Source organism: Catharus ustulatus, chromosome 13, assembly GCF_009819885.2.
Source record: "Catharus ustulatus isolate bCatUst1 chromosome 13, bCatUst1.pri.v2, whole genome shotgun sequence".
In the NCBI taxonomy this organism is placed as follows: Eukaryota; Metazoa; Chordata; class Aves; order Passeriformes; family Turdidae; genus Catharus; species Catharus ustulatus.
The window spans coordinates 15,102,727-15,124,828 of NC_046233.1; the positions used below are offsets into that span (position 1 = coordinate 15,102,727).

The 22,102-nt window shown below is 44.3% G+C and overlaps 1 protein-coding gene across 3 annotated transcripts in view; it reads right to left on the reverse strand.

Annotated features, from left to right (window-relative positions):
• The window catches only part of DNAH1 (dynein axonemal heavy chain 1), a 75,250-nt gene that overhangs the window by 27,419 nt on the left and 25,729 nt on the right, over positions 1-22,102 (reverse strand). For all 3 annotated transcript variants that reach the window (XR_004419258.1, XR_004419257.1, XM_033071245.2), the window contains exons 21-48: positions 21,077-21,289; positions 20,245-20,409; positions 19,456-19,577; positions 18,796-18,901; positions 17,515-17,694; positions 16,524-16,664; positions 15,747-15,910; positions 15,431-15,544; positions 14,620-14,808; positions 13,503-13,608; positions 12,331-12,444; positions 11,858-12,007; positions 11,280-11,366; positions 10,987-11,173; positions 10,782-10,873; positions 10,165-10,319; positions 8,437-8,614; positions 8,127-8,321; positions 7,350-7,469; positions 6,585-6,743; positions 6,211-6,312; positions 4,926-5,066; positions 4,275-4,435; positions 3,433-3,590; positions 3,134-3,307; positions 2,725-2,763; positions 1,476-1,654; positions 169-399 (exon numbers count right to left, since the gene is read on the reverse strand). Coding sequence is in view for 1 of the 3 variants with exons in the window: in XM_033071245.2 (XP_032927136.1) it covers positions 169-399; positions 1,476-1,654; positions 2,725-2,763; positions 3,134-3,307; positions 3,433-3,590; positions 4,275-4,435; positions 4,926-5,066; positions 6,211-6,312; positions 6,585-6,743; positions 7,350-7,469; positions 8,127-8,321; positions 8,437-8,614; positions 10,165-10,319; positions 10,782-10,873; positions 10,987-11,173; positions 11,280-11,366; positions 11,858-12,007; positions 12,331-12,444; positions 13,503-13,608; positions 14,620-14,808; positions 15,431-15,544; positions 15,747-15,910; positions 16,524-16,664; positions 17,515-17,694; positions 18,796-18,901; positions 19,456-19,577; positions 20,245-20,409; positions 21,077-21,289 (4,122 nt within the window). In the remaining 2 variants the exon portion in view is untranslated. The remainder of the gene's footprint in view (positions 1-168; positions 400-1,475; positions 1,655-2,724; positions 2,764-3,133; positions 3,308-3,432; positions 3,591-4,274; positions 4,436-4,925; positions 5,067-6,210; positions 6,313-6,584; positions 6,744-7,349; positions 7,470-8,126; positions 8,322-8,436; positions 8,615-10,164; positions 10,320-10,781; positions 10,874-10,986; positions 11,174-11,279; positions 11,367-11,857; positions 12,008-12,330; positions 12,445-13,502; positions 13,609-14,619; positions 14,809-15,430; positions 15,545-15,746; positions 15,911-16,523; positions 16,665-17,514; positions 17,695-18,795; positions 18,902-19,455; positions 19,578-20,244; positions 20,410-21,076; positions 21,290-22,102) is intronic.

Sequence of the window (22,102 nt, forward strand, 5' to 3'; positions counted from 1 at the left end):
CAGCCACTATTCATATACGTGGTAGGATTTCACAGGAGACCCCTGGGGCAGTTTGTAGTTTCAGACACCTCTAATTAAAGCACCACTATTGTTACTGTTTTCCCTTGTTTGTAGAAGACTGGGAAGAGGTTCACATGTAGTTCACAACGTGATTCCTGGGGACCTTACCTTATCCTGGCTGTCAATTGATTGGTATACTTTGACATTGGCACCTGGCTCCATGAAGTCTCCAAACAGAACTGGCTGGAAGGGAATGACCTCCTCAAAAGTGGTGCCAAACTCCTCCATCTTCTCCATCATCAGCTTGTCAAACCAGGTCCGGTCCTCCTCACTGACCAAGCGATCACAGAAGACCCGGCAGCTCTCATGGTACCACAATCTCAGCAGGTGCTCTTTGTTCTGGCAGGAAATCCCAGCAAAACAGCCGCCATGAGAGAAGCAAAGAAGTGTTATGAGCGTTGCTCTCAGAAAAGCTGGTTCCTGCCCAGCATGTGGCCAGCTCCACTCCTATTACAAGCCAACTGGAGCGGAGAAAGAACGGGGCGGAGGAAGCTTCTTTCCCTTCTCCTCTCAAAAACAACTCTTGCCAAAACAGCTGCTTTGCAGAGAGCTCATTACAGCATCAGTTTGTCCCTCTCCATTTGTCCATATGTCAGGCTTTCTTTGAGAGATTTAAATTGTATGTTCTTAGTCCTTATCTTTCCCCAGTTTGATTTCATTTTTACAGTTTTCTTGAGTGTTTTTTGAAAGATCCTTTTATTTAGTTGATAGCACAGAACCTACAGTACTTAGGGGCCTAAGTACTTCCTGTGATAATTCAATCTCTACTAGCCAGGCTGGAGACACAGCAAGGTCCTCAGGAGAGTTGAAGGGGCAGAAGCAGGTAATAGGACAAACCTCTGCCCCTGTTTGGTACCTGTCTGATCCCCCAAGGCTCCATCCAGCCCTGAATGGGTGAGCTGTGTCCAACTGACTCCCTGTGGCCACTCACCTGCTTCCATGCCAAGGCAGGACTGGGATGAAGGGGGATATCTGCCTGCTACTGCCAGTAGCTAAAGGGGGAGGCCACCACACCCATTAAGCAATATCAAAATGCATCTTCAATGGGAAATTGAAGCCTACTTGCAAGCCTGTGAATGAGGCCTCAACTAGAACATTTCAGTCACTAGTGGTGTCCCTCAGGGGTCTGGGCTGGGGCCAGTTCTGTTAAATATTTTTATTGACAACATGGATGAGGGTACTGAGTCTTTCATCAGTAAATTTGCAGACAACACCAAGCTAGGAGTGTGTGTTGATCTGCTGGAAGGTAGGAGAGCTCTGCAGAGACCTGGAACAGTTGGATGTATGGGCAGAGTCCAGTAAAATGAAGTTAGGGCATGGATTGGACTTGATCTTGAAGGTCTATTTCAACCTAGTGATTCTGTGATTTCTGGTCTTGCCCTGGGTGGCAGGGTTGTGCTGATGGGAGAACTCACCTCGACCTTGCCAGGCTCAGCCATGAGCATGCCCTGGAACACCTTTGAGAGGTCTCTCAGGTTGAAAGTATAATGTGACTTTGCTGGTGTGGGCAGCAGCTGGGATGTGATGGTCATATACACAGAGATGGTGGCATTCACTAAAGGCTTATTCAAGTCTTTCACTGCATCTGCTCCCGCTGCAGAGACACAATATTTGGAGAGGATGTCATGATGGTAACTCTGGGCTGAGAAGGTCCTTGCAGTGCAGAAGGTGGCACTGAGTGGCAGAGGTGCTGGCAGGATTTGGGCAGCAAATGCTTTTTTCTGAGAGATAGTGAGGGACCTGTCCAAGCACCTGCTCACTGCAGTGGACAGCTGTTAATGGGTTCATCAACTAATGTGAACCAGATTTGGGGGTGGAAGAATGCTTTACAGGGATTCTATGGTGTAAAGCCTTCATGTCCCTCAGGAACAGAGGGCAGCACTGCCAGACAGGTAATTGATGGCTACCTGAAATATTCCAGACATGTTTTCCTCTTCCCTCCTTGCACTCCCACAGTGAAATCTCAGCTACTTTTAAGCTAGAAGGTGTGAGTGCCTGCTTAGCTAAACCCCCTACAATTCATTATGCCCAGCAAATGCAAAGCCACTGAGGAATAATTTCTTATGCAATAGTCTGGCAAGATTTAAACACAGCTGCCAGTTTTAGAGCATAATTATTTTTTTTTCTCCCAATGAAGTTTATTACAAACACTCCTGGAAAAGTAGAGCCCTGTGACACCCCAGCACTTTGCGCTTTTTTGCATTATTTCAAAAATCCTTTAATTTCTTTCTAAATCAGAGCTGGATATTTCAGTGTGCCCCTGAGATCACAGTCAGGTACTGGTGCTTCTGAATATTGCAAGCACTTAGAAAGCTCTGCTTTGCTTCTCCTGTAGCTAACTATTCTCACTCCTTTCTACTGGCAGATTTGCAGATGAGGGCATATTTGCAAAGATTATCCTAAATTCCCACCCTGTCAAGTATAAGAGGACTCATTTCACTCCAAATGAACCCTTTTTTCATGGTGGCTGTAGCACCATGCTCAGATCCACCCTGCTCAGCTGTCCACAGGCTGCAGCAGATGGAGAGCAACAGAAGGCTCTCCTTCCACAGAAGGCTGTTGTCTGGGCAAGTGTCTGTCTGCTGAAAGCACAGGTAAGCTGTGTCATGCTGTGCTCACCAGCTTGCTCTGTTCACAGTCTCTCATCTTTCTGCTCTTACTTACGCACTGGATTTCTGTAACTTTTTTCTCCTAGGTATCCGTCTAGAAAAAGACAAAAAAAATTAGTTCCAGCTTTACCTGCTGAGGTTAAGAATCTCTGCATCACCCATCAAAACAAAATCCTCTTTGAAAGACCCAGGTTATAGGATAACATTGCAACTGTGAAAGCCAAAGGTGAAGTTTGCTGATTTTCACCAGCAGAGTTTGGCCCTGTGACTAAGTAGTGTATGAGCTCTGTTTGCTAAGCCTCATAAAACACTTTCCCCTAAAGCATCTTCGAGTGATTACTGCAAGGTGCAGCTTTCAACACTTTGATCAGATCGTCAATATTAATTGCTCCCCTTCCAAACTCCATTGTCATCAAGCTGACTTTCAACATGAGGAGAAGGTGGCAGTTTTCTGCAGGACTTACCCATCCAGCTGCCAAGGATGGTGGAGAAGATCTTCTTCTTGCTGCTGTCATCCATCTCCGTGAAGGAGAGGTAGTTGAAATGGCGAGTGAGGCGTGGAGTGACAGGATTCCTTCCCCCTCCAGGAGGCCCCATGGCACAGACAAAATTAATATCTACCAGCTTCTTAAAAGTACCTTTGAGAATGCAAAATCAGGAATGAGTGCTGAGTTGTAGCTGAAAACCCTCACCACAAATCTCCATGGCAGGTACACACATCTAACAGACCAACTTGTGCTCGGGCACAGGATTTGGGTCATACCGATCTGCTTCCGGTCGTACCAGCCGTGGTGGTCCATCCACTGCCTCAGCAGCTCAATGGGGGGCTGAGCTCCATATTGCTCCAGCATGGGCATGTTCAAGTCATCAATAAAAAATATGAAGTACCGACCAACTGGAGGCCCGAACACTCCCTTCCGCCTGCAAGGACAGGATCCGTGTTAGGACACAGGACAACATTGCAAAGGGACTTCTAACTTGATCCAAAAGCATGATTTTTCCTCTAGATGCTTCCTGAGACAACAGTTTCAGCTATTTTTACACTTGATAAACTCCTTTGTAAGGACCTTTGCATGGAAAAGATCTGGAGCAATGTTCGAGGCACTGGCTTCTCTCCAAGTAAAATTCTGTCTACTTATGCACAATGCCAAGGAGTAAATGGGTGCAAATAAAAGCAAAGTTTGAGCCATGAATCTGTTGGAAACTTTAAACCACTGGCTGACTAGGGAGGTGAAATGGAAGCTGTTCACTGTGGGGAGTGGGATTTGCAGGTGGGCATCCACATTTTCTCCCTTCATCACTTTCTGTAAAGATCCCACACCAGGGTTTGCGAACACCTGTGCTGTGAAATGTAGTATTTCTGGAATAACCAGAATTGGAGCAACTTTTACTGTCCCTCACTAATCTTTCTCACTTTCTTGCCATTATAACAAGCTATTATTAGCTCTCACAACCCCAGCTCAGATGTGCTGTGTGTCCTACATGTTATCCACAGCTGTATCTGCTCAGGGCCCCTTCAGGTCATGGGAGGAAACTTAATAGCCTAGTTGATAGAAATACTGAGCTCAGGGGTACTGCCTTTGCACACACAGAAAGGAATCTTGCCTCTTATCCAGTTTGCTGTCGATGAGATCCTGGGTTTGGTTAGCAGAGGTGCGTGCTGAAAACATCAGGAAGTGGGCGATGTATTTGTTAGGCAAGTTCTTCAAAAGCTTGTCTGCAATTGTGAGAGTCTTCCCTGTGCCAGTGGGACCAATGCAAAGAACCTAGAAGGACAATCAGCAATGAAGCATAATCATAGGCAAGCAGCCTGTGTTTCCCAGCACTCTGACATTGGCTGGAAGAAATGCAGGTAATTTCCTTTTAGGCATTTGAAGGTTGGAAGAGGACCACTGGGCTTGCTTCATCAATAAGGTCAGCTGCCCAACACCAAAATATCTTATTGTGGATGGAATCCAACCAGAGAAGTATGAAATGGAACTGTAGGAAACAGGTAAAGAGGGGTGGTGATGGGCTATTTAGCAATTGCTGCATTTTGATTGAACAACTGAGAGTTGATATTCCTTTGGGGTGCTGGGATAGTGCCTGAGGACTCAATGGATAACTCTTAGTGCTTAAGCACGGATTTGGAGCAGAGAAATACAAATCCATGGAAGTAGGAAATAATCTCAAAGTATTAGGTAGTTGTTAAGTTCTGACTGCACTAGGAAAGGAAGAGGTTCAATCAAAAATTCAAAGACAAGGCTGGGCACGTACTGGCTTATAGTTGGTGAGCAACAGCTCCAGCAGATAAGCCATCCGGACTGTGTTCATCGTGGGCACGATAACATCACAGAAGTTGGTGTCTGGAACCATGGTGAACTTTGCTGTAGCATCCAGCCACACCTCCCAATGCACCTGAAAAAATTGGAGTCTGCTTAGAGGGGGTATCTGTCTCTTCTGAGAAAAGGAAAACTGTTTCTGCTATTTTCCCTGTCACCGCTCCCCATGTACTAGCTCTGATTCTGATGAGAAATTGAGGTTTTCAGCCCCTCTGTTGAGTCTTACCACCTTTACCTTTCTGTATGGAAATGCTGGGAGTGTTTGACTCTTACTTTTGGGAGGGACAGAGCCCAGAGAGTTAGCAGTCATTGCCCCAGCAGCAACACACCTGCCCTCCCTTCTGAGGAGGGGATCAAAGTGGGACGGAATGCTTGTGCTATCTGCAAGAATAGGAATTCTGCTCAGGACACAGGGCCAAAGGGGGCTTGTCTGGGCTCCTGTCTTCCTGTTTCATGCCATCACCCACGATGCACTCAGAGGCACAGGAGGTTTTCTACTTGTACAAGATACAGATCTCTTGTGCTAGACAGAAGCTGGAAATGAGCCTCCCAGAGGCCACTATACAAATGAGACAGAGCTTCTGCCAGGGCTGTGCTGGAGAATACAGGAGAAAATCAACATTCCTGACCACCCTATGTGGCCTTCCCACAGAGATCACACTGGCACCTTCTGATAAGCATCTGACACCCATGTAGGGTTTTTTGTTTCATTTCAGGAAGGGGAAGCATTTTCCTTCCTTTTTAATTCCTTTTAGCCCAGCGTGTGGTGGCTGTCAGTCAAAACTACCCTGACCTGCCCTACACTGCTGTCTCTCGTTAAAAAGATGGAATATTTATCTGCCTTGCTGCTACTCCAGACTCTGATGCACATAGTTCTTCTGCTGTTGTTCATTGCTTTCTAGCATCTATCCATCCCAGCTTCTCCCTGTCCTCCAGCAGCCACCTTTCACTTCTCTGAGCACTGACAGAAATGCTCAGGTCTCAACTGACCAGCTCTTGGCTCAGCTTTGAAAGATCTGGTTCAAAACTCTGAAGGCAAGAAACTGCCTTCTTGATTTAATGAAAAGCTTAATTTTGTTTTAAACATTCTTGTTTGCTTCCTATAGACCTTTCTTCATTGCCCTTGATGAGAAAATCCTACCAAATCCTGTAGGACTGTGTTGCTTCCTGGTCCCTCCTCCTAAATGACTCAGCTTGGAATTAAAAATGAAATATTTTACCACACTAGGGATATCCTCATCCAAATCTTCAGTACTGCTAAGCCCACCATCATCCAGTTTATAGTCATAAACCAGTCCTTCTTCTGGGAAGGGTAACCGGATCTGTGAGAATAAAGGTGTGGTGAACTCAGCTGAATTCACAGGAAGATATAGGCTACAGGGAAGACTTTACTAATGGGATGCTACACAGGCCAGGGGGCTCAGGTGTCTCCCAGAACTTCCAGCTCCAGGGGTCCCTTTGAGAGAGTGGCATACCAACAGGAAGATGCCAACAGGAAGTCCATCCAAAGCCTCCAGGCATTCAGCTCTGATCCCCATTCCTCACTACTAATTCCCCTATAATGAGAGAAGATCTGCTTTTCTCCTTTACTCACCCTTTCCTTTGCCATCTTCTTCCTGAGCCATGAGCTAAAGGCCTCACGACCTTGGGAATCTCCAGTAGCTCCCACACTCCAGATCAAGGCAAATATAAACCAAGGTTCAATCAGCTCTCCCATTCGAGCAAGCTTCTCCCGGGGAATCGTCTTAAATCCCTTAGAACCAGAGACAAGCAAAAGAAAATTTCCCAGGTATAATTAAGGCACACAAATCCCAGACTCTTCTTAATTTGCTCATAATTCTATTCAGCTTCTATGTAGTTTTTTCTAGCCAGTTTTTCACAGGTCTTGTTAATATATTATGTGGATTAAAATTAGTTGTTTCATTGGTGTACTTGAGAGACTCCCTTTGCTGAACTAATGTCACTCAACAAGAGATGGGAGAAGAATTCAGTCTTAGGTTTTTAATTTGAAAATTGTCCAGCCTTCTTCAATACTAATTCTCAAAGGACCTGCAATCTGAAGTACATCACTGCTCAGCTCTGATCTCTGCTTTCCACTCATTCTCCAATTCCCTCTGCTATAAAGAAAAGTGAACCTCTGCCCTCCTGGTAGGCATGGAGCTTATCTTGTGCTCTTTCAGTGGCAGAGCATAGTCCTTCCAAGTTTGCTGGATGCTGTATTACCTTCTGTCACATAGATGAGCTACAGCATGATCTTTCTGTACCAACATCTTGTTCTCTGGTGACTAACCCTTTCCATGACTTAGCGTCCTTAAGAGTTACACACACAAGTAACAGTGATAGAGGCAGCAAAATCTACCTTAATGGGAACGAAAGGCTGATACAAACATTCCATCAGCACCAGGAGGCTCATTGTGAGGTTACCATCTGTAGAAGTAATTACCTCCTTCACAGAGTCTCGTATAAAGTTGATGGCCTCCTGAAAAGACAGCTCAGAGTCACCATCCAGCACAGTTGTCTTTGGTTTTACCTTCTTTTTCACCTCTATCATGCTATGTTTAGCAGGGAGAGCATGAGTGAGAATGCTGCCATTTCCAACTGCATCCCAAGTACCACCATTCTTACTGGAGAAAAGCAAGACTAACCTCTAGGTTCAGTCTTAATGCCAGGAAACTTCTGGGCCTTCCTTTTGGTTCTGTGCAACAGTTACATGCATCTTGTGCTATCACTGCTGTTAAATGGTTTGCTCCCTTCAGAGCTTTCCTTTGTAGCTCCAGGTTCTTCATTAAAATAATGGCTTATCAGCAGAGTAGAAATAAAAAGACTTGTTTGTACAACCTTCTTCCTGGAGGTACTCCACTCTAAGCTATGGAATTACACTAGGGATGGTTTTGTCCAGAAGATAATTTCAAAATTAAATCAAACCAACTATAAAGACCAGTAAGACTTAGTCATATCTACAGAGACCAGTGAGTAACCTCTATTAAAGCCACAATATTCATAGAGAAGTTTCCATTATAGATATTATGCTGGTAGGAAGTGTTCCCATAATGCCATTTAAATCCAGGCCTTGACAAGTCTGGGCTGGTTGATATTCAAGGTGACATGGAAAGGCAGGAACAGAATAGTAGCTCACCTGGAGGAATTTCTTGAAGAGAATTGCCAGCTGCTGTGAGAAGCGTTGCATGACTTCTGGCATACTTTTCAGCCAGCATTGAACAAAGGGGTCCAGCCCCAAAATGCTGGGTTCCAGGTAAACCATGCCACAGCGGGAGACTGTGGCAGGGGAAGCAACAGCCAAATCCTGGACTTCAAACATCATGGTCATGCCCTGAAAATGATAAAAGAAAAGAAAGGATATGGACCTGCTCAGTTTTGATACATATTTCAGTGCGGGGAGGAAGGAGTACAGATAACAGGCAGCAGAAGTGGGAGGGATGAGTTACTTCTGTCATCTTGATGATTTCCCCTGAGCTGAGGCACAGCTTCTTATTGTCATCAAGTACTGTGTTCATGTTCTCAATCCACAAAGCGTCCACTGGCCCATCAAACATGTACCACTTCCTGCTGGAGTCAGCGGCCACAGTTCCCCGACGCATGAGTGTGGAAAAGATCCCGTCTGTCCTGAAAGGCAGGAGGAAGGCAGGGCTTGGCCCATTCTGGCTTTGCTGAAATAAATGGCAAAGTTCCCACCACAAAATGCTATCTTCATGTGTCTCCCTCATCCATGAGCTGCAAAAAGCTCTTTCTTTTTGTTAACTGAGACACATCTCAGCCTGAGAGACAGCACAAAACTATTTCTTTGGGCAGCAGGGTCTGGTATTCGTGTCATTTAAGATGTCAAGCTTCTCTTAACACCTCTGTCCTCAGAGAAGAATAAAGATGCCTTGCTAGCATTCAGTTAAGGTCACAAGCAGATTATCTGCTTTCTGGAGGTGCCTCTTTTTTTCTCAAGGTTACAAGGACAAATCCAGGCTAAAGAGCATGACCTTACCATCTTTATAACTGAAATTTCCCATCCTGAGCTACCTGTGAACCCGGGTGGTGCTGGAGCTGGTGACCAGGAGAGCAGACACAAGGAATGCTGGCTGTTGACAGCAAGAATTTAATCTGTACATGGAAACTGGAGCACAGTTTCCATTCAGACCCTGGACTCTACTCCTGCTATTAAATAATTATTTGTTATTTTTATAGTACTAATGAATTCCAGGGTATTGTTACTGAGATCAACAGAAAACAGTCTGTTCTAAAGCTCAGCTGATTAAAGCAGATGGATTTATCTGTAAATATATTTTACACAGCTGCTGTATTTTTCTTTTTGTCATGTTGACATGCCCATGTATAGTCACACCATAAATAAACTGTTGAGCTTAATTGGAGCTCCTATAAAATGTCCTTCAGTAAATATGTATGAGATCCTAAGCTGGGAAACTCTGGTCACCACATCAGCAATGTTTGCTGGCTTGCACTTTTCCTAGAGGTAGTTAGCTTCACATATGTTTAGTTTCCCTAATTTTACATAACACAGTCTTTAGCTTTGCCCTGAAACAAGTGCTGGCTGACAGGGCCAAAGGGAGATTCACATTGCTTCTCACATCCTAGCTTATGGATAAAGTGAGCTGCAAAGTCAACCTTAGGTCACATATAGAAACATAAGCAGTAGAACCCAGCTATAAAGAGGGAAAGTGGGCTATTGGTTCTTGTTTCAAACCATGTAAGCAAGAAGCAGCCCTGGCAACGGGAATGAAATTCCTCTTTACGCCTCAAAGTCACTCCTCATCACTCAAGGATACCAGAGTATTTATACAGAACAATTCAAGTGCGCAGTACTGAGGTCACTTTTCTTCAGAAGCAAAGCAAGTGTTTTTAAGCTGCTGTATCTTAGGAGCAGGGGCATGTGCTCCAAAGCTATTGAATTATTGTTCTGCAGTTAATGCTGCGAGCTGAGCTGCAGGAACTGTCTGGGCATGTGCTGGCAGACAGGCCAAGAGCACAATGAGGGATGTCAGCTTAAATCGCCGTGACTGGCTATTGTAGCTTGGTGGGGATAAGGACTTGATCGCTTCTGGTTTTATGCCACCACCCCAAACGGTTCTCAGCCTTGAAGAGAAGATGCTCAAGACCAGAGAAGTATTTTCTGTCTGGAAGAAAGGAAAGAAGGTTTTGTACTTTACCATTCATGCGTTAGCAAGTTGAACTCTCCATAAAGCTGGCCCATTGTGATGGATTTGGGATTCAGTACAAAGTAGCGGACTGCTTCGTAATTCCCACCACTGGCTGCAGGCTGACCTTTCAGTGATGTCATTGCAGCTGCCAGGACTTCATAACTCTGCAAAAGCAGGACAGCCAGAGAGTTAACTGCCATGGCTCCAAAATGACAAAGCCACTTGCTTTCACAGCAACTGCATTCAAATGCAGTGAGAAAACATAGTGAAGAGTTGTATCATAGTATGGAGATGCCTGGCTGAAATACAAGCACAGAAATTAAGCACTCTGTATGCAGGGGAGGAGGGACTTAGATCTGTACAAGAGGCCTCAAGCACCTAGAGAGGTCAAAGTATGTCTCAGCCTTAGAAATCTGCAACAGAACTAATAAGCCTCAGTCTTATCTCACAGCTGAAAAGTGAACCAGTAATGTACCTCCCCATGGCTATAATTTCTTACTAACAGGTAATATCTTTGTGCCCTGACTTCTATCTGAGAGAAGCTTCAAATGCCAGTATGGGTCTTCTATGAAACTTAACCTCTGCACCACTAGGCAGGTGATGGTTTACTGGGGTCTCACCCATACCTTTGTCTTCCCAGAACCTGTTGGTCCCACCAGCATCAGGCCGTGACGAACCACGGTGGTCTCATACAGTTGGATGCATTTAGTCACAAAACCTGTACAGGAAGATGATGCAGAGTGGGTCTGGGAACACATCTCTTTCCTAGGGAAGCATGCTGGACTAAAAGCCCAGGTCCAGAGGGAGCTTGTGTAGAGATTTTCCCCTCACCATCAACATCCTTCAGATTTGCCTGGATGCAGGATTTGCGGATGGCTTCTTCCAGGATGCCATAATCAACAGGTGATTCTTTAATATTTGGAAATAAATCTGAGACAATACCATTGAAGAGCTTGAGGTCATCCTGCAGGAATTTGGGTACGTTGGCATCCCTAATAGCTCGCAGGCAGATCAGCTCCTGCAAGGATTTAAGAACTCAGGACTCCAGAGATTTTTCCTCTTGTATGAGGCTGCAGAAAAGGCCCCACATGTCTATGGGCAATATGAAGTACAAGCACATTTACCTCATCCATATCAGGATTCTCTCTTTTGAGATTGCCAGCTGTTGAGATGACAGTCTTCACAGCTCTCATCCCAAAGTCATAGTGGTCCTGAAAAAGGCACAGAGGAAGCAATGTCATCAGATAGAGGAACACCACCTAAAAAAGTAAACTTAGGCATGCACTCAGCAGGTGAGAAAAGTGAGACAGTTATGTCTTCAGAACAATTTCTCCTTCATCCAAGTATATTCTCAGTATCCTTCAAACAACTAACTAAACCTCAGCTGTACAGTCTGTGAATGAGGAAGATGAGAATAAGTGCACAATGAAAAATCCTAGATGGAAGGAAAAGCAGGCAGGGTTGATTGGCTCAACTGTCCTGCCACTCTAATCCTAAAAAGGATTTAAGGTGAATCCAAGTTCAGCCACAGGAGCAGACATGAGAATTAGAAAGAAAGAAGGAAGATGAAGAATGGGTGTAGTGACCTTTCTGAGATATGCGATCACAAGGCACCAAGAAAACTATCCAGGTACTTCACGCCTAGGCTGAGAAAGTCTCAAATTTAAAAGACATTTAAATTCATGGACATTAAGGCATCTACCTGGGAGCTGAGCTGTTCTGACAATAGTTTGAATGTTGTGGTGATCTTCTTTGCAAGGATTTTGGCTTCATTAAACCCAAAGGAGTAGAGTGAGATCTCAGCAATCATGGAGTAATCTGGGACCATCATAGCCACAGGACGAAAGAGAGCCTGAAACATAGAGATCCAACACAATGTCCAAAACACTGTTGTTTCTTGCTGTTTTTTCCCAGCACACTGAAAAGGCTGAGTATCCATTTCAGACTGATTAGGAGACACAACATGAGTGTGCAGCTGTCTCTGTAGCATCTCTGCAGACTGCAGTCTGAACGGTGCCATTTCCTTACACACATGGTTCAAATCTCAAAGTCATCCTGGAGACTCTCCAAAAGCATCACACCCTAACTCTTGTCATGGACAATTGCTGGGTTCAGGTAGCATCCAGCACCTTTATTACCCCTCTTCTTTCTGTCTGTGCAGCCTGCCCTCCTTACCTTCAGATTATCAGGCAGTTCAGTGCGCCCAGCATACCCTGGGTTCATTGTGATGAAGACTGCACAGGATGGGACCAGTGGGATCTCTGTGCCTTCAAATATGAAGGTTTCCACCTGGAAAATTAAAAATATGATCATCCTCAAAGAAAAGAGCCTGACCTGCAAACTAAATAATGTAGCAGAACCTTCCAAGAGGAAAACAATAGCTTGTAGTTGTTAAATTATAAAGCACAAACACACACAGCTGCCCACAACAGTAGTGACTCAATCTGGTCCCACTGCAGGAACCCACTATTACCAGCAATATTTTTCCCTGTATAAAAGACTGGGTTTGTGAAAGATTTACTGATAGGTTAATTTTATTTTTTTTAAAAACTCTTGAACAGACTTCTATCCTTTCAGCTGTAAACAAACATCTTTCCATTTATTTTGCACTAGAGATCAGACCTGAATTAATTCATGGCAAAGAGGGCAAAGAGAAACCTAAATCCTTTTTAAAGCTGTGTAGGTAGTAATTTCAGATGGGGGATAAAGTAATGCAGAAGAATTTACGGAGAGCAAGTTTCTAATTCCAAGCCAAAGTCAAGGAGATTCAGGTCTTAACCCTTCTGGGCCTCCAGAGAACAAAGCAGAGGCTGGCTGCTAGACTGGCTGACAGCTGAATCTCTGTTAAAGCCAAACAACTCACAACAATTCACTTTACAATGCAACTCTGCATAAATATGTGTTTTTCTGCACACACTGGGTTTTGTGAATCCACCAAAGCTTGGTTAACACATTTAGACAAATTTGGTGCTGAGCAACTCATGTCAGAACAGTGACTGCCTTTATCACAGCTCCAATTTTGATCAGCTGAGTGGATCTGCATCAGAGTGTCTCCCACACCAAAGTCTGCTGGCACTACAGCTCAAGCTGAGAGGTACTTCAGGCTGTGAGAGTGTGGGCAACTCTGGCAGCACAGACTAGGGTGAAGTTAAAAATTCCCCTGAGGATGTTGACTGTAACGGACTGATATTGTTGTGTCACAGTTAGGACATTGTTCAAACCTCTCCTCAATGATGTCTGTTCAAGTTGCCCCTGAGAAGTGAAGCTTGAAGGTGTGTGTGGAGACAAAGATTTGCTTGAACTAGCTTTTTTTTGCCTGCCTTTGTATCCACACGTTCCTTACATACCCTCTGCTGCTGTGCTTTCTGGATGGTTGTAATCTGCTGGGCCACCACAGACAGCACCTCAATATCGATGCGGTTGAACTCATCAAAGCAAGCCCAGGCACCAGAGCTGGGCAAGGAAGGAAGAATGAAAAGAGTCAGGAACACCACACAGGAGCAAACTTGCAGTCAAAAGTTCAGCTAGATTTACAGTTATATACCCACATATTGGATAGGCATAACAGAGACTAGAAATGAACATAAAAGGGCCCTGATGTCCCATGGCAAACAGTGACACAGTCACTGTGTCCTGGTTCAGTGGACACCCTGACTGTGCATCCCAGGCCATGTGATGAGTGCCCATGGCAGTATCTGATCCCAGAGCTTGGGACACATTCCCCATGTTATAGGTTTGAGTTTTAAAGAGGTGTCATGTTGAATTCCTGGTTTGTACCTGAGCTGTAAGTGTAGCAGATACAGTTTAGACAATGCTTAAGCCCATTTTTCAGAAATGGAAAACTCTATATAAAGCTGGAAGCATGCATATGAGGAAGGTGATCTTCCCACAAGGCATGGCTTAAGAATGAATTTAAATTACTTACAAAGAAAACATCTGAGAAAAGAGTATCAGCCTTTGTTGGAGTAACTAATTCAGATTCACCAGTGTGCAACAGACTAATTGGACCAGCTCTGTTTGAAATGTAGAGAAGAGAGAAGCCTCTCTGAGAGGATCCCTCAGGGCTTAGAGCAGTCTCTCTTGGCTGCTCAATTTTGAATACTCTCAGCAGATTCTTCTTCTTAAGATTAAGCAGCTTGTGGGCTGAATCTCAGTCCAACATGGATGATATTAAAATAAAGGCCAAAGCTGCAAACATTTGCACAGGTGGATTAGTGCATTGTGGATTAGCGCAAAGCATTTTAATTTTGCCTTAAATGAACAAGAATCTCCTTTTATCTCTTGTTTTTTTAATTGGATCAACTGTTCCTCCTTTCTGGCTGGAATTTTGTAACCTTGCTCTTTCTGGAACTCAGTAACCCCCTTGCTAGGGCTTTGCTTGTTCTTTTGGGTTGCTATGAAATATAGCCACCAATTCCCAGTGTGCAGCATCCCTCAATAATGACAGTCAGCATTTCACTGTACCTGGCTAGTCCCTTAAAAAACTTGCCCATTGCCATAAAGTCGAGTTGGTCAGAGCAGTTGAACACTACAGTTTGGATTGCCAGTGCTTTGCCCAGGTCTTTTGTTGTTTCTGTTTTGCCTGTTCCTGCTGGTCCTGCAGGTGCTCCTCCAAATTTCAGGTGCAGAGCTCCTGTAAGTGTCAGATAACACCTACAACAAAGAAGAGACCAGATGATGAAAAAAAAGCATTTGTACTACTGATTTCAGCAAGGAGACACATGATCTATCCAGCTGGAGACAAGGAGGAATCCATCATTCATTATTCTACAAAACTGCTTAGATATGCAGCATTCTGCAAAGGAGTTAGAGCTATGTGGCCTTGATTAGTATTCATGGAGGCCTGCATGGATAAATCCTTCTGCCACTGGCTACAAATTCATTCCACAGAAAAAGGACAGTTACAAAAGGGTAAAACTATTATTTCTGCTGCATATTCTAGAGTACTAGCTGCTACCTTCTGGTTTCTAGAAGAGCTTCTTAGCTATCAGGTGGGCATTTTATATGAGAGTGCTACATTAAGAATTAGGAGAGTGAAAGCAATCAGTCTGAGCACTGATCACCAGGAATACAGTAGCAGTCCATGCCAGGGTGCTCCTGTGCACTTGTCTCAAGCAGTCCTTTACTGTACAAATGGATTCTATTTACATCATCCATTGAGATACAGGACCTGCATGGTCAGATCCTTGGTTTAATCCAGTTCATCCAGAAGAAAAAGAAAAAAAAAAAAAGGAGAAAAGAGGTACATTTATTACGCAGAAAACAATGACTTTACCTGTCAGTGAGGGGTGTGATAACCAGACGGCCAGTGTTCCCCAGGTACTCATAGCCATAGATAAACTCAGCATTGACTGCTCTGATGTACAGGTCTCCCCTTGTCCAGTAGTATCTAATGATGAGTGAACATGACATCAGAAAGATAAACACTGTCTGGCAGAAAACACAGCAGCTCACAAGATTACAGCCTGCAGGTTTGGAGACCTGTATGTCACGGGATTTCCCTCTTGAGAGCAGAAATGATAAAGTAACACAACAGGGTGGACAGGAGTTCTCACAGGATCTGGGAAGGTGAGGTTCAACAGCTCTCTAACCTGAGCTGGGAGATCCACTCAAAGTCGTTCATGCTTGTTACATTCTCCTCAATCAGCTTTGCTGCAACATCCTTGGCATGGACCTCAATCACAATAAGAGCTGACAGCACTGCTCTCTGCATCTTGGACAGCCTCCCACGGACCAGAGCCACCAAATCTCCCAGCTGGGGAGCAAAAGGAAAGTACCCTGAAGCAATCTACTCTGTCCCAACACAATGCAATCAAACTCAGGGCATGCTAAATCTCAGATTATATGCTGTGCTCAGGCAACTTCTGCCTCTTCTCTTGTCAGAAGTACAAATGATTGCTCAGAAAGCAAATACTACCCAAGGCTGGCTCAGAGCTGAGTTTTGCCTACACTACTACCATGTTCAGGTGGAAAGAAAGAGTTAGAGCCACCATGAAGTCCAAAGCTAATAACTCTCAGGTATTAGGTGTGATTAGATGCACAGAACTGATATGAACGATGCAGTTTACTGTCCATCACTTCAGTTCTTCACCTTTGATTTTCTTGGGTAACCCTAGAGAAGTTATCTTTCACCTTGTTAGAGTGTTCAGGTGGTGATCATATTATCAATCCTGTATATTATTTGAGGTTTATTATGACAAATACCCTAATAATTAAGAAGACAACCTGTTTTATCACCTGTTTTGCTATGCAAAACCATGTCTCTGTTTCCCCAACAGTATTGTCCTGGCTATATTTATAACTTGTCTGAGGCCTGATGATTGAAAAGTCTCCATCTGGCAAAATCTCTCTTACATTCATTTTCATACCTGAGCACTCAGCTGTGGGTAAAGTCTGCTGGACAAATCTCCAGCTTCCAGAGCTTCAGACACCTCCTTTGTCCAGAAAATCTGGCAGCCAGCAATGACCACTTGGCCAGGCCATTCCAAGACCCATCTGGTACGTGGAGTCTTAAAGTATAAAAAATAGGTGTGAGAAAGGGGGAAAAAAAGGTGGTAAGGCATTTATTTATTTATTTCTATGTTCTCTTGGTCTGAGATGTATGATTAAGAAATCAGCACTGAATTCTTGTGTAAGAGGCTTTGCTTTTCTTTCCCCTCCAGTTGCTGTGAAGAAATTGTCTTCAGGCACTGGGTACAGCAGGTACCTTCTCTCCACTATACTACTTGCAGTAAACCAGTTAGAAGTAGCCAGCAGCAGGTGAAGAGCAGCAATCTGTGAGACCCAAAAGAATTTCTCCTCTCCTCTGGCCTATTCTAACTTTCCTACGTTCACATTTTCAGTCTGAATAAGAAAAAGTAATAGAAATATCGGAGGTCTCTTTATTTTCCAGTCTTTCTCCCTACCTAGATTAGAAATTTCAATTTTACACCAGCATAGCTTTTATCCAGAAACCAGAGCCAAGATGCATCCCCTATGCAGTGAAACCTACAGTTCATGTGCCTTGATTAATTTTACCAACCCCTAGCACAGCACACTGTGTGAGACATGAGAGCTGAAGGAAAAGATCCTTACAAAGAGGAATTAGTCTGGAGAGATGAACAGATATGGATTCATACAGGGTTGTTCTATACTGTAGGAAAGCTGTGAGGGAGTATGCAGGATTTGCATTCTTGCCCAGTTGCCCGTTCCACACTTACAGGCACACAGCTGTATTAAAGGCTGTATTTTGAAAGTTGAATAGAATAGAATATTCTCATAGAATACACCTCAGGTTCATCAGTCCCATCTCTGGTGACTTCTATAGCAAGCCTGGAAACAACACATCAGAGACCTGCCAGTCTGTGATAAAACTCTTACCTCTGGATAAACAGCAGTTGATTTTTCTATGTTGTCCCGAACACTGGCCTTCATGGATTTCTCCACTTCCAGCAGCCAGTCCTCCACATTCTCAGTGGGAGTGATGGAAGAAAACAGCTTCACTTCTTCTCCTTCACCAGAGTACATGTGTGTGATCTGTAGGTCTTGCTGGAATTTCAGCTAATGGAAGAAGCACAACAGGAGATATGAGTGGACTATTTCTTTTCTATCCCTGTCTTCCTGCCCCTGAGGGACAGCCAGCCTGTACCAGTGTTTGCTCATTATAAACCTGGTGCCAAACTTGGTTGCCAGTAGTGATAATAAAGTGTGCGACGGATGTGCAAAATGACCTCTCCAAATAATGGAAAATGATTGTATGAAAACAAGAGATTCACATTGCTGGTGTGACTTGAGTGAAGCAAATCAAATTATAGGTAGGATGAACATTTCTCATCGCCTGTCTAGGATTCAGACCCTTGACTCCTGCTCAATTCTGTAGATTCAAATCATTTCCCTTGATGTCACAGTGCCTGGTTTTAAGAGTAAAATTTTAACAGCTTCTCCCGTGCCCCAGCATATCACTGAAAGTCCCCTTATTTATTCCAATGGCTTTGCACCAGGTTTCCAGTTCAATTTCCTTTCTATTTTTCCAAACTAATGACTAGGAGATTGGTTTTACTGTCTGAGTATTGTGGTGGTTCGAGCTGTGACTAGCTATGGAGTCTGAAGTCTATTAGGAATAACAAAGAGGAAAAATAGCCAGGTTAACTCCAGCTCCTAAGTAGGGATAAAGGCAGAAACTTAATTCAGCTCAGGCTTGTTCAGTCCTTGTCCCTTCTGGGGCTGTCAGCAGGAGGGGGATTCCATCCTAACAAGACGCCTGTGAGTAGAAAGCTAGGTCAGAGCAATTTCTCCTAGCCTTCATGGTGAGATGGACACATCTCCAGAGGGAGAATCCTCTCCTCCTAGGATGGATATCTAAGTGAACTTCTCTAAATCACCCTTTGAAAATGCCTATTTCCCCCCATTGTCTGAGGGGCAACTAAGGATACCCAGTTCATGGGGAGATGTCTGCTTTGAAATGTCTAAAGTGAGGCTGCTGGAATCCCACTTCAGGGCAGGCAGCACCTTCCAATGCCTTTGTACAGTTACAGGCTCCCAGGAGATACAGTTCCATACAGCAGAATGTGAACATTCCTTCAGACCTCAGAATGCCTCCAAGCTCCCACAACACAACTTTCCAAAGGTGGGCCAAGCCACTCCTGTGCTTGCTTTACCTACCCGTGCAATGTTCTCAAAGCACTTGTGGAGGTGAGGTTGTACAGCAGTGGGGTCTTTTGTCTGGGACAGTATTTCCAGCAGCTCATCATCTGAAAGGAAGTAGAACCTACAGAGAGAGGGATGAGGAGAGGCTCTGTTTGGTGCAGCAGCAAGGGCTAAGTCCTGATGATGGGGCACGATGGGGAACAGCTAAAGACACTGTTTGACTGCTCACTGCACTCTGTATTTGTGTACATGAGCAGCCACCATCCAGCCATCTCCCTTCTGTAGACAAACTTCTCCCCCCTGCACAAGTCAGTTATTTCCAAGCAAAAAGGGTGTAAATGAGTATCAAAGAATAGAAGGCTTCCTTCAGGAAAAAGAGACAAAGTTACTTGGAGGTTTCAATTTTACCCCACCCTCTCTATATAAATCCTCAGGCAGAGACATGCAATGATGCTACCAGACTGCCCTTAAATCACCACATTTGTGTGTGCCTGTTTTCTCCCCATGAGATGGCAGCATTGAAAGGCACAGCTTTGCTTATGTTTGCAGGCCATTAATAAATCCTAAGCCTAGGTATTTTCTGCTCTTTCTTGGCAGAATGAACTGCAGTGAGCATCTCCTTTCATATTTTCTGACATAGGGAGTGCGATCTAGCCCAGTGAAGTTTGGGGTTACCTGGGAAATGCGGCTCTCTTTGTCTCCAGATATTCACTCAGCCCTTTCTGCACAAGTTCAAGTAGTTTGTTACAATTTTGCAGCTTCTCCAGTAGCTCTGGATCAGGGCACAAAGAAATCACCTACAACAGAATGTGTAACAGAGGAAGCATTAATATTCTGAGCATGTAGGAGATAAGGCAATGGAGATAATTGGGTTGCCCAGTGATAGGATTTAAATGACTCATTCGAAGGAGTTCTCAGGGATCTGGAGAGGTGTAAGCTTTGTGGGTAAGGAGGCTAAACAGTCCTTATGGAGACAAGCATTTCTAGCTTCCCCTAAATACCAACATTTGTATTATGGAATACAAGTGGTAAAGGAGTCCTGGAAAGTGGAGACTGGAGAACAGAAGAGAGAAGAGCACTGCCAGTAGGACACAAAAATAGGTAAAAACAATAGTTCTAAAATACTTAGAGAATCAGTCTTGAGAAGGAATTAAAGGAGTTACCTTACAGACTACAACCACTGCAGATTACAAGTCATAGGAGACAGGGAGTCTGTGTGTTGAGAAGGAGGAATCTGGTGGAAGGCACTACAGGGAATGGCTCTGTCCGTTCAGGCACCAGAAAAAAAAGCCAAGTTCCAAGAGAAGAAACCCAGCATAACACCCTGGGCAAGGCCACACAGTTAATACAGTGCTGCTCATGTCCAAACCATTATAAAAACAGTGACTCAAAGACACAGTCCCTGTGTGAGTGCAGCTCCAAGGTGTTCGAGATATCTGCACTGGCTTTCATCAAGGCACATACCTCAGGGTTTGCATTAGCATTCTTCATGACACGCCTCCAGTCCTTATCCACGATGTTGTAGCGCTGGCTTTCCACTGGGAGCTGCCTTTTGATGTCCTCTGAGCTAAAGATTGGCTCCAAGTAGAGCCAAGAGCGCTGACAGTTCAGCCACTCCTCTAGGACATCCTAGTGGGAAGCAAGAAAAGTATATCAGGACACCATGCCATGAACCTGTTCAACAAAGCATTCAACTGTGCACCAGAACATGTTTTAAGAAACAAGAAAGACAAAAAAAAGAGGTGATGCTACACTTATGCCTTCCATACTTCTAAAATCTACCTACAGGGTCAGGAGCTGGAATTTCCTTTCCAAATAATTAACAACTTCCTAGCACTTCCCTTTCTGAAAGTTTTGGAACTTTTCTCCTTTTGCTGTCAGAGTACTGCTGGGTGCTCCTGGTTTGATGAGCAAGTGCTGGCACAGTCTGCCAGATCCTGCTAGAACAGCAGTTTCCCATGTGCTTTCCTACACTGAGATGTGGATGATTAGCATGGATTTCACAGGGTCTGTAAGAATCTGTGAGGTTCACTTAGTACAGTATGATTAGAGAGACCAGTAGCACTATTCACAGCAATAGGTGAGTTCTGGCCCCACCACAACGTGTTGCAATAGGCAGCAAAAGGGCTGTATTACTTCCCTAGAGTCAGAGGGCTTTCACAGGCCCTATTCTTCCCTAAAGACTGATACTCTCTTGATAATTGCCCTTCCAGTTTCCAGCAGCAACTGCACAGTGTCCACAGTGCACAGCCCAGCTGCCTGCCTTCACCACACGTGTGTGGGTAAAAACCAATACCTGTGTCATCTTCAGCTTAGTTTCCCACAGGTTCATCCTTTCCTCAAAAGGTTTCTTGAAGGGTGAGAAAGACATGCTCTGAACCAGGACAATATGATCATCTAAGAGCTGAGAAATATCATCAGTGCTTTTCAGAATATAGGTCTTTGTGTTTTTGTAAAGCACCACAACAAATGAAACAGATTTCCATTCATTCTCAATCTTGTTGAGTGCCTGAAACAGAGGGACAAGCAATTTAATTTCATATATAACCTGTGCAAACGGTTATCCCAGCTTCCACAACTCTTAATGCCACTCTCTAGAAAAGGACAGATTTTGGATTCCACTGGAAACTGCAGCTATGTATTCTATGCATGACACAGTCAGCAGCAACACATTTCCTCTGCATTACCCACAGGCTCAACACCTCAACACCAGTGCTGAAACATACACCTTCAGGGGAAAAAATGGCAATTTCACCTCCAGGCCTGTTAATGCTCTAGATGCACAGAGGCTGCCAGCAAAGGGCTTATTAATGACAACTTTGACAAAAGGGGAACTATCCATTGGGAACTTGCCTGAGATTTCAGAGAACAAGAGCTGCCAGAAGGTCAAGACCATCTTAGATCACATCTGAACTGATGAACTGAAGCTGAAAGACCATCTATTCCATGAATCTCCAGAGCTAGAAAGGTTTCCCTGCACATTCACTGGTTTAAAGGATTTGCCATCTCTGTTTCCAGTCACAGCTAATCCCCCTGACATAACATTTGAATGGCAGAGTGCAAACAAGCATTTTATTTTAACTTAACCAGTCACTAATCCCACAGTGAGGAGGGAGACCCAAGCATAAGGCATAACCACAAGGCAGGGCTATTAATGCCACAACTGAAATTGTCTGTCTGTACCAGAATAAATTCTTCTACTGTGTGAACCCAGTTGTGTGGCCATTGGTCCCTTCTGTAAGGACAGCAACCTTTTAACTTGTGCTGCAGAATGTGTCTAATGCTCTGGGACAACAGGAACATCACCCAAGGCAATGACTGC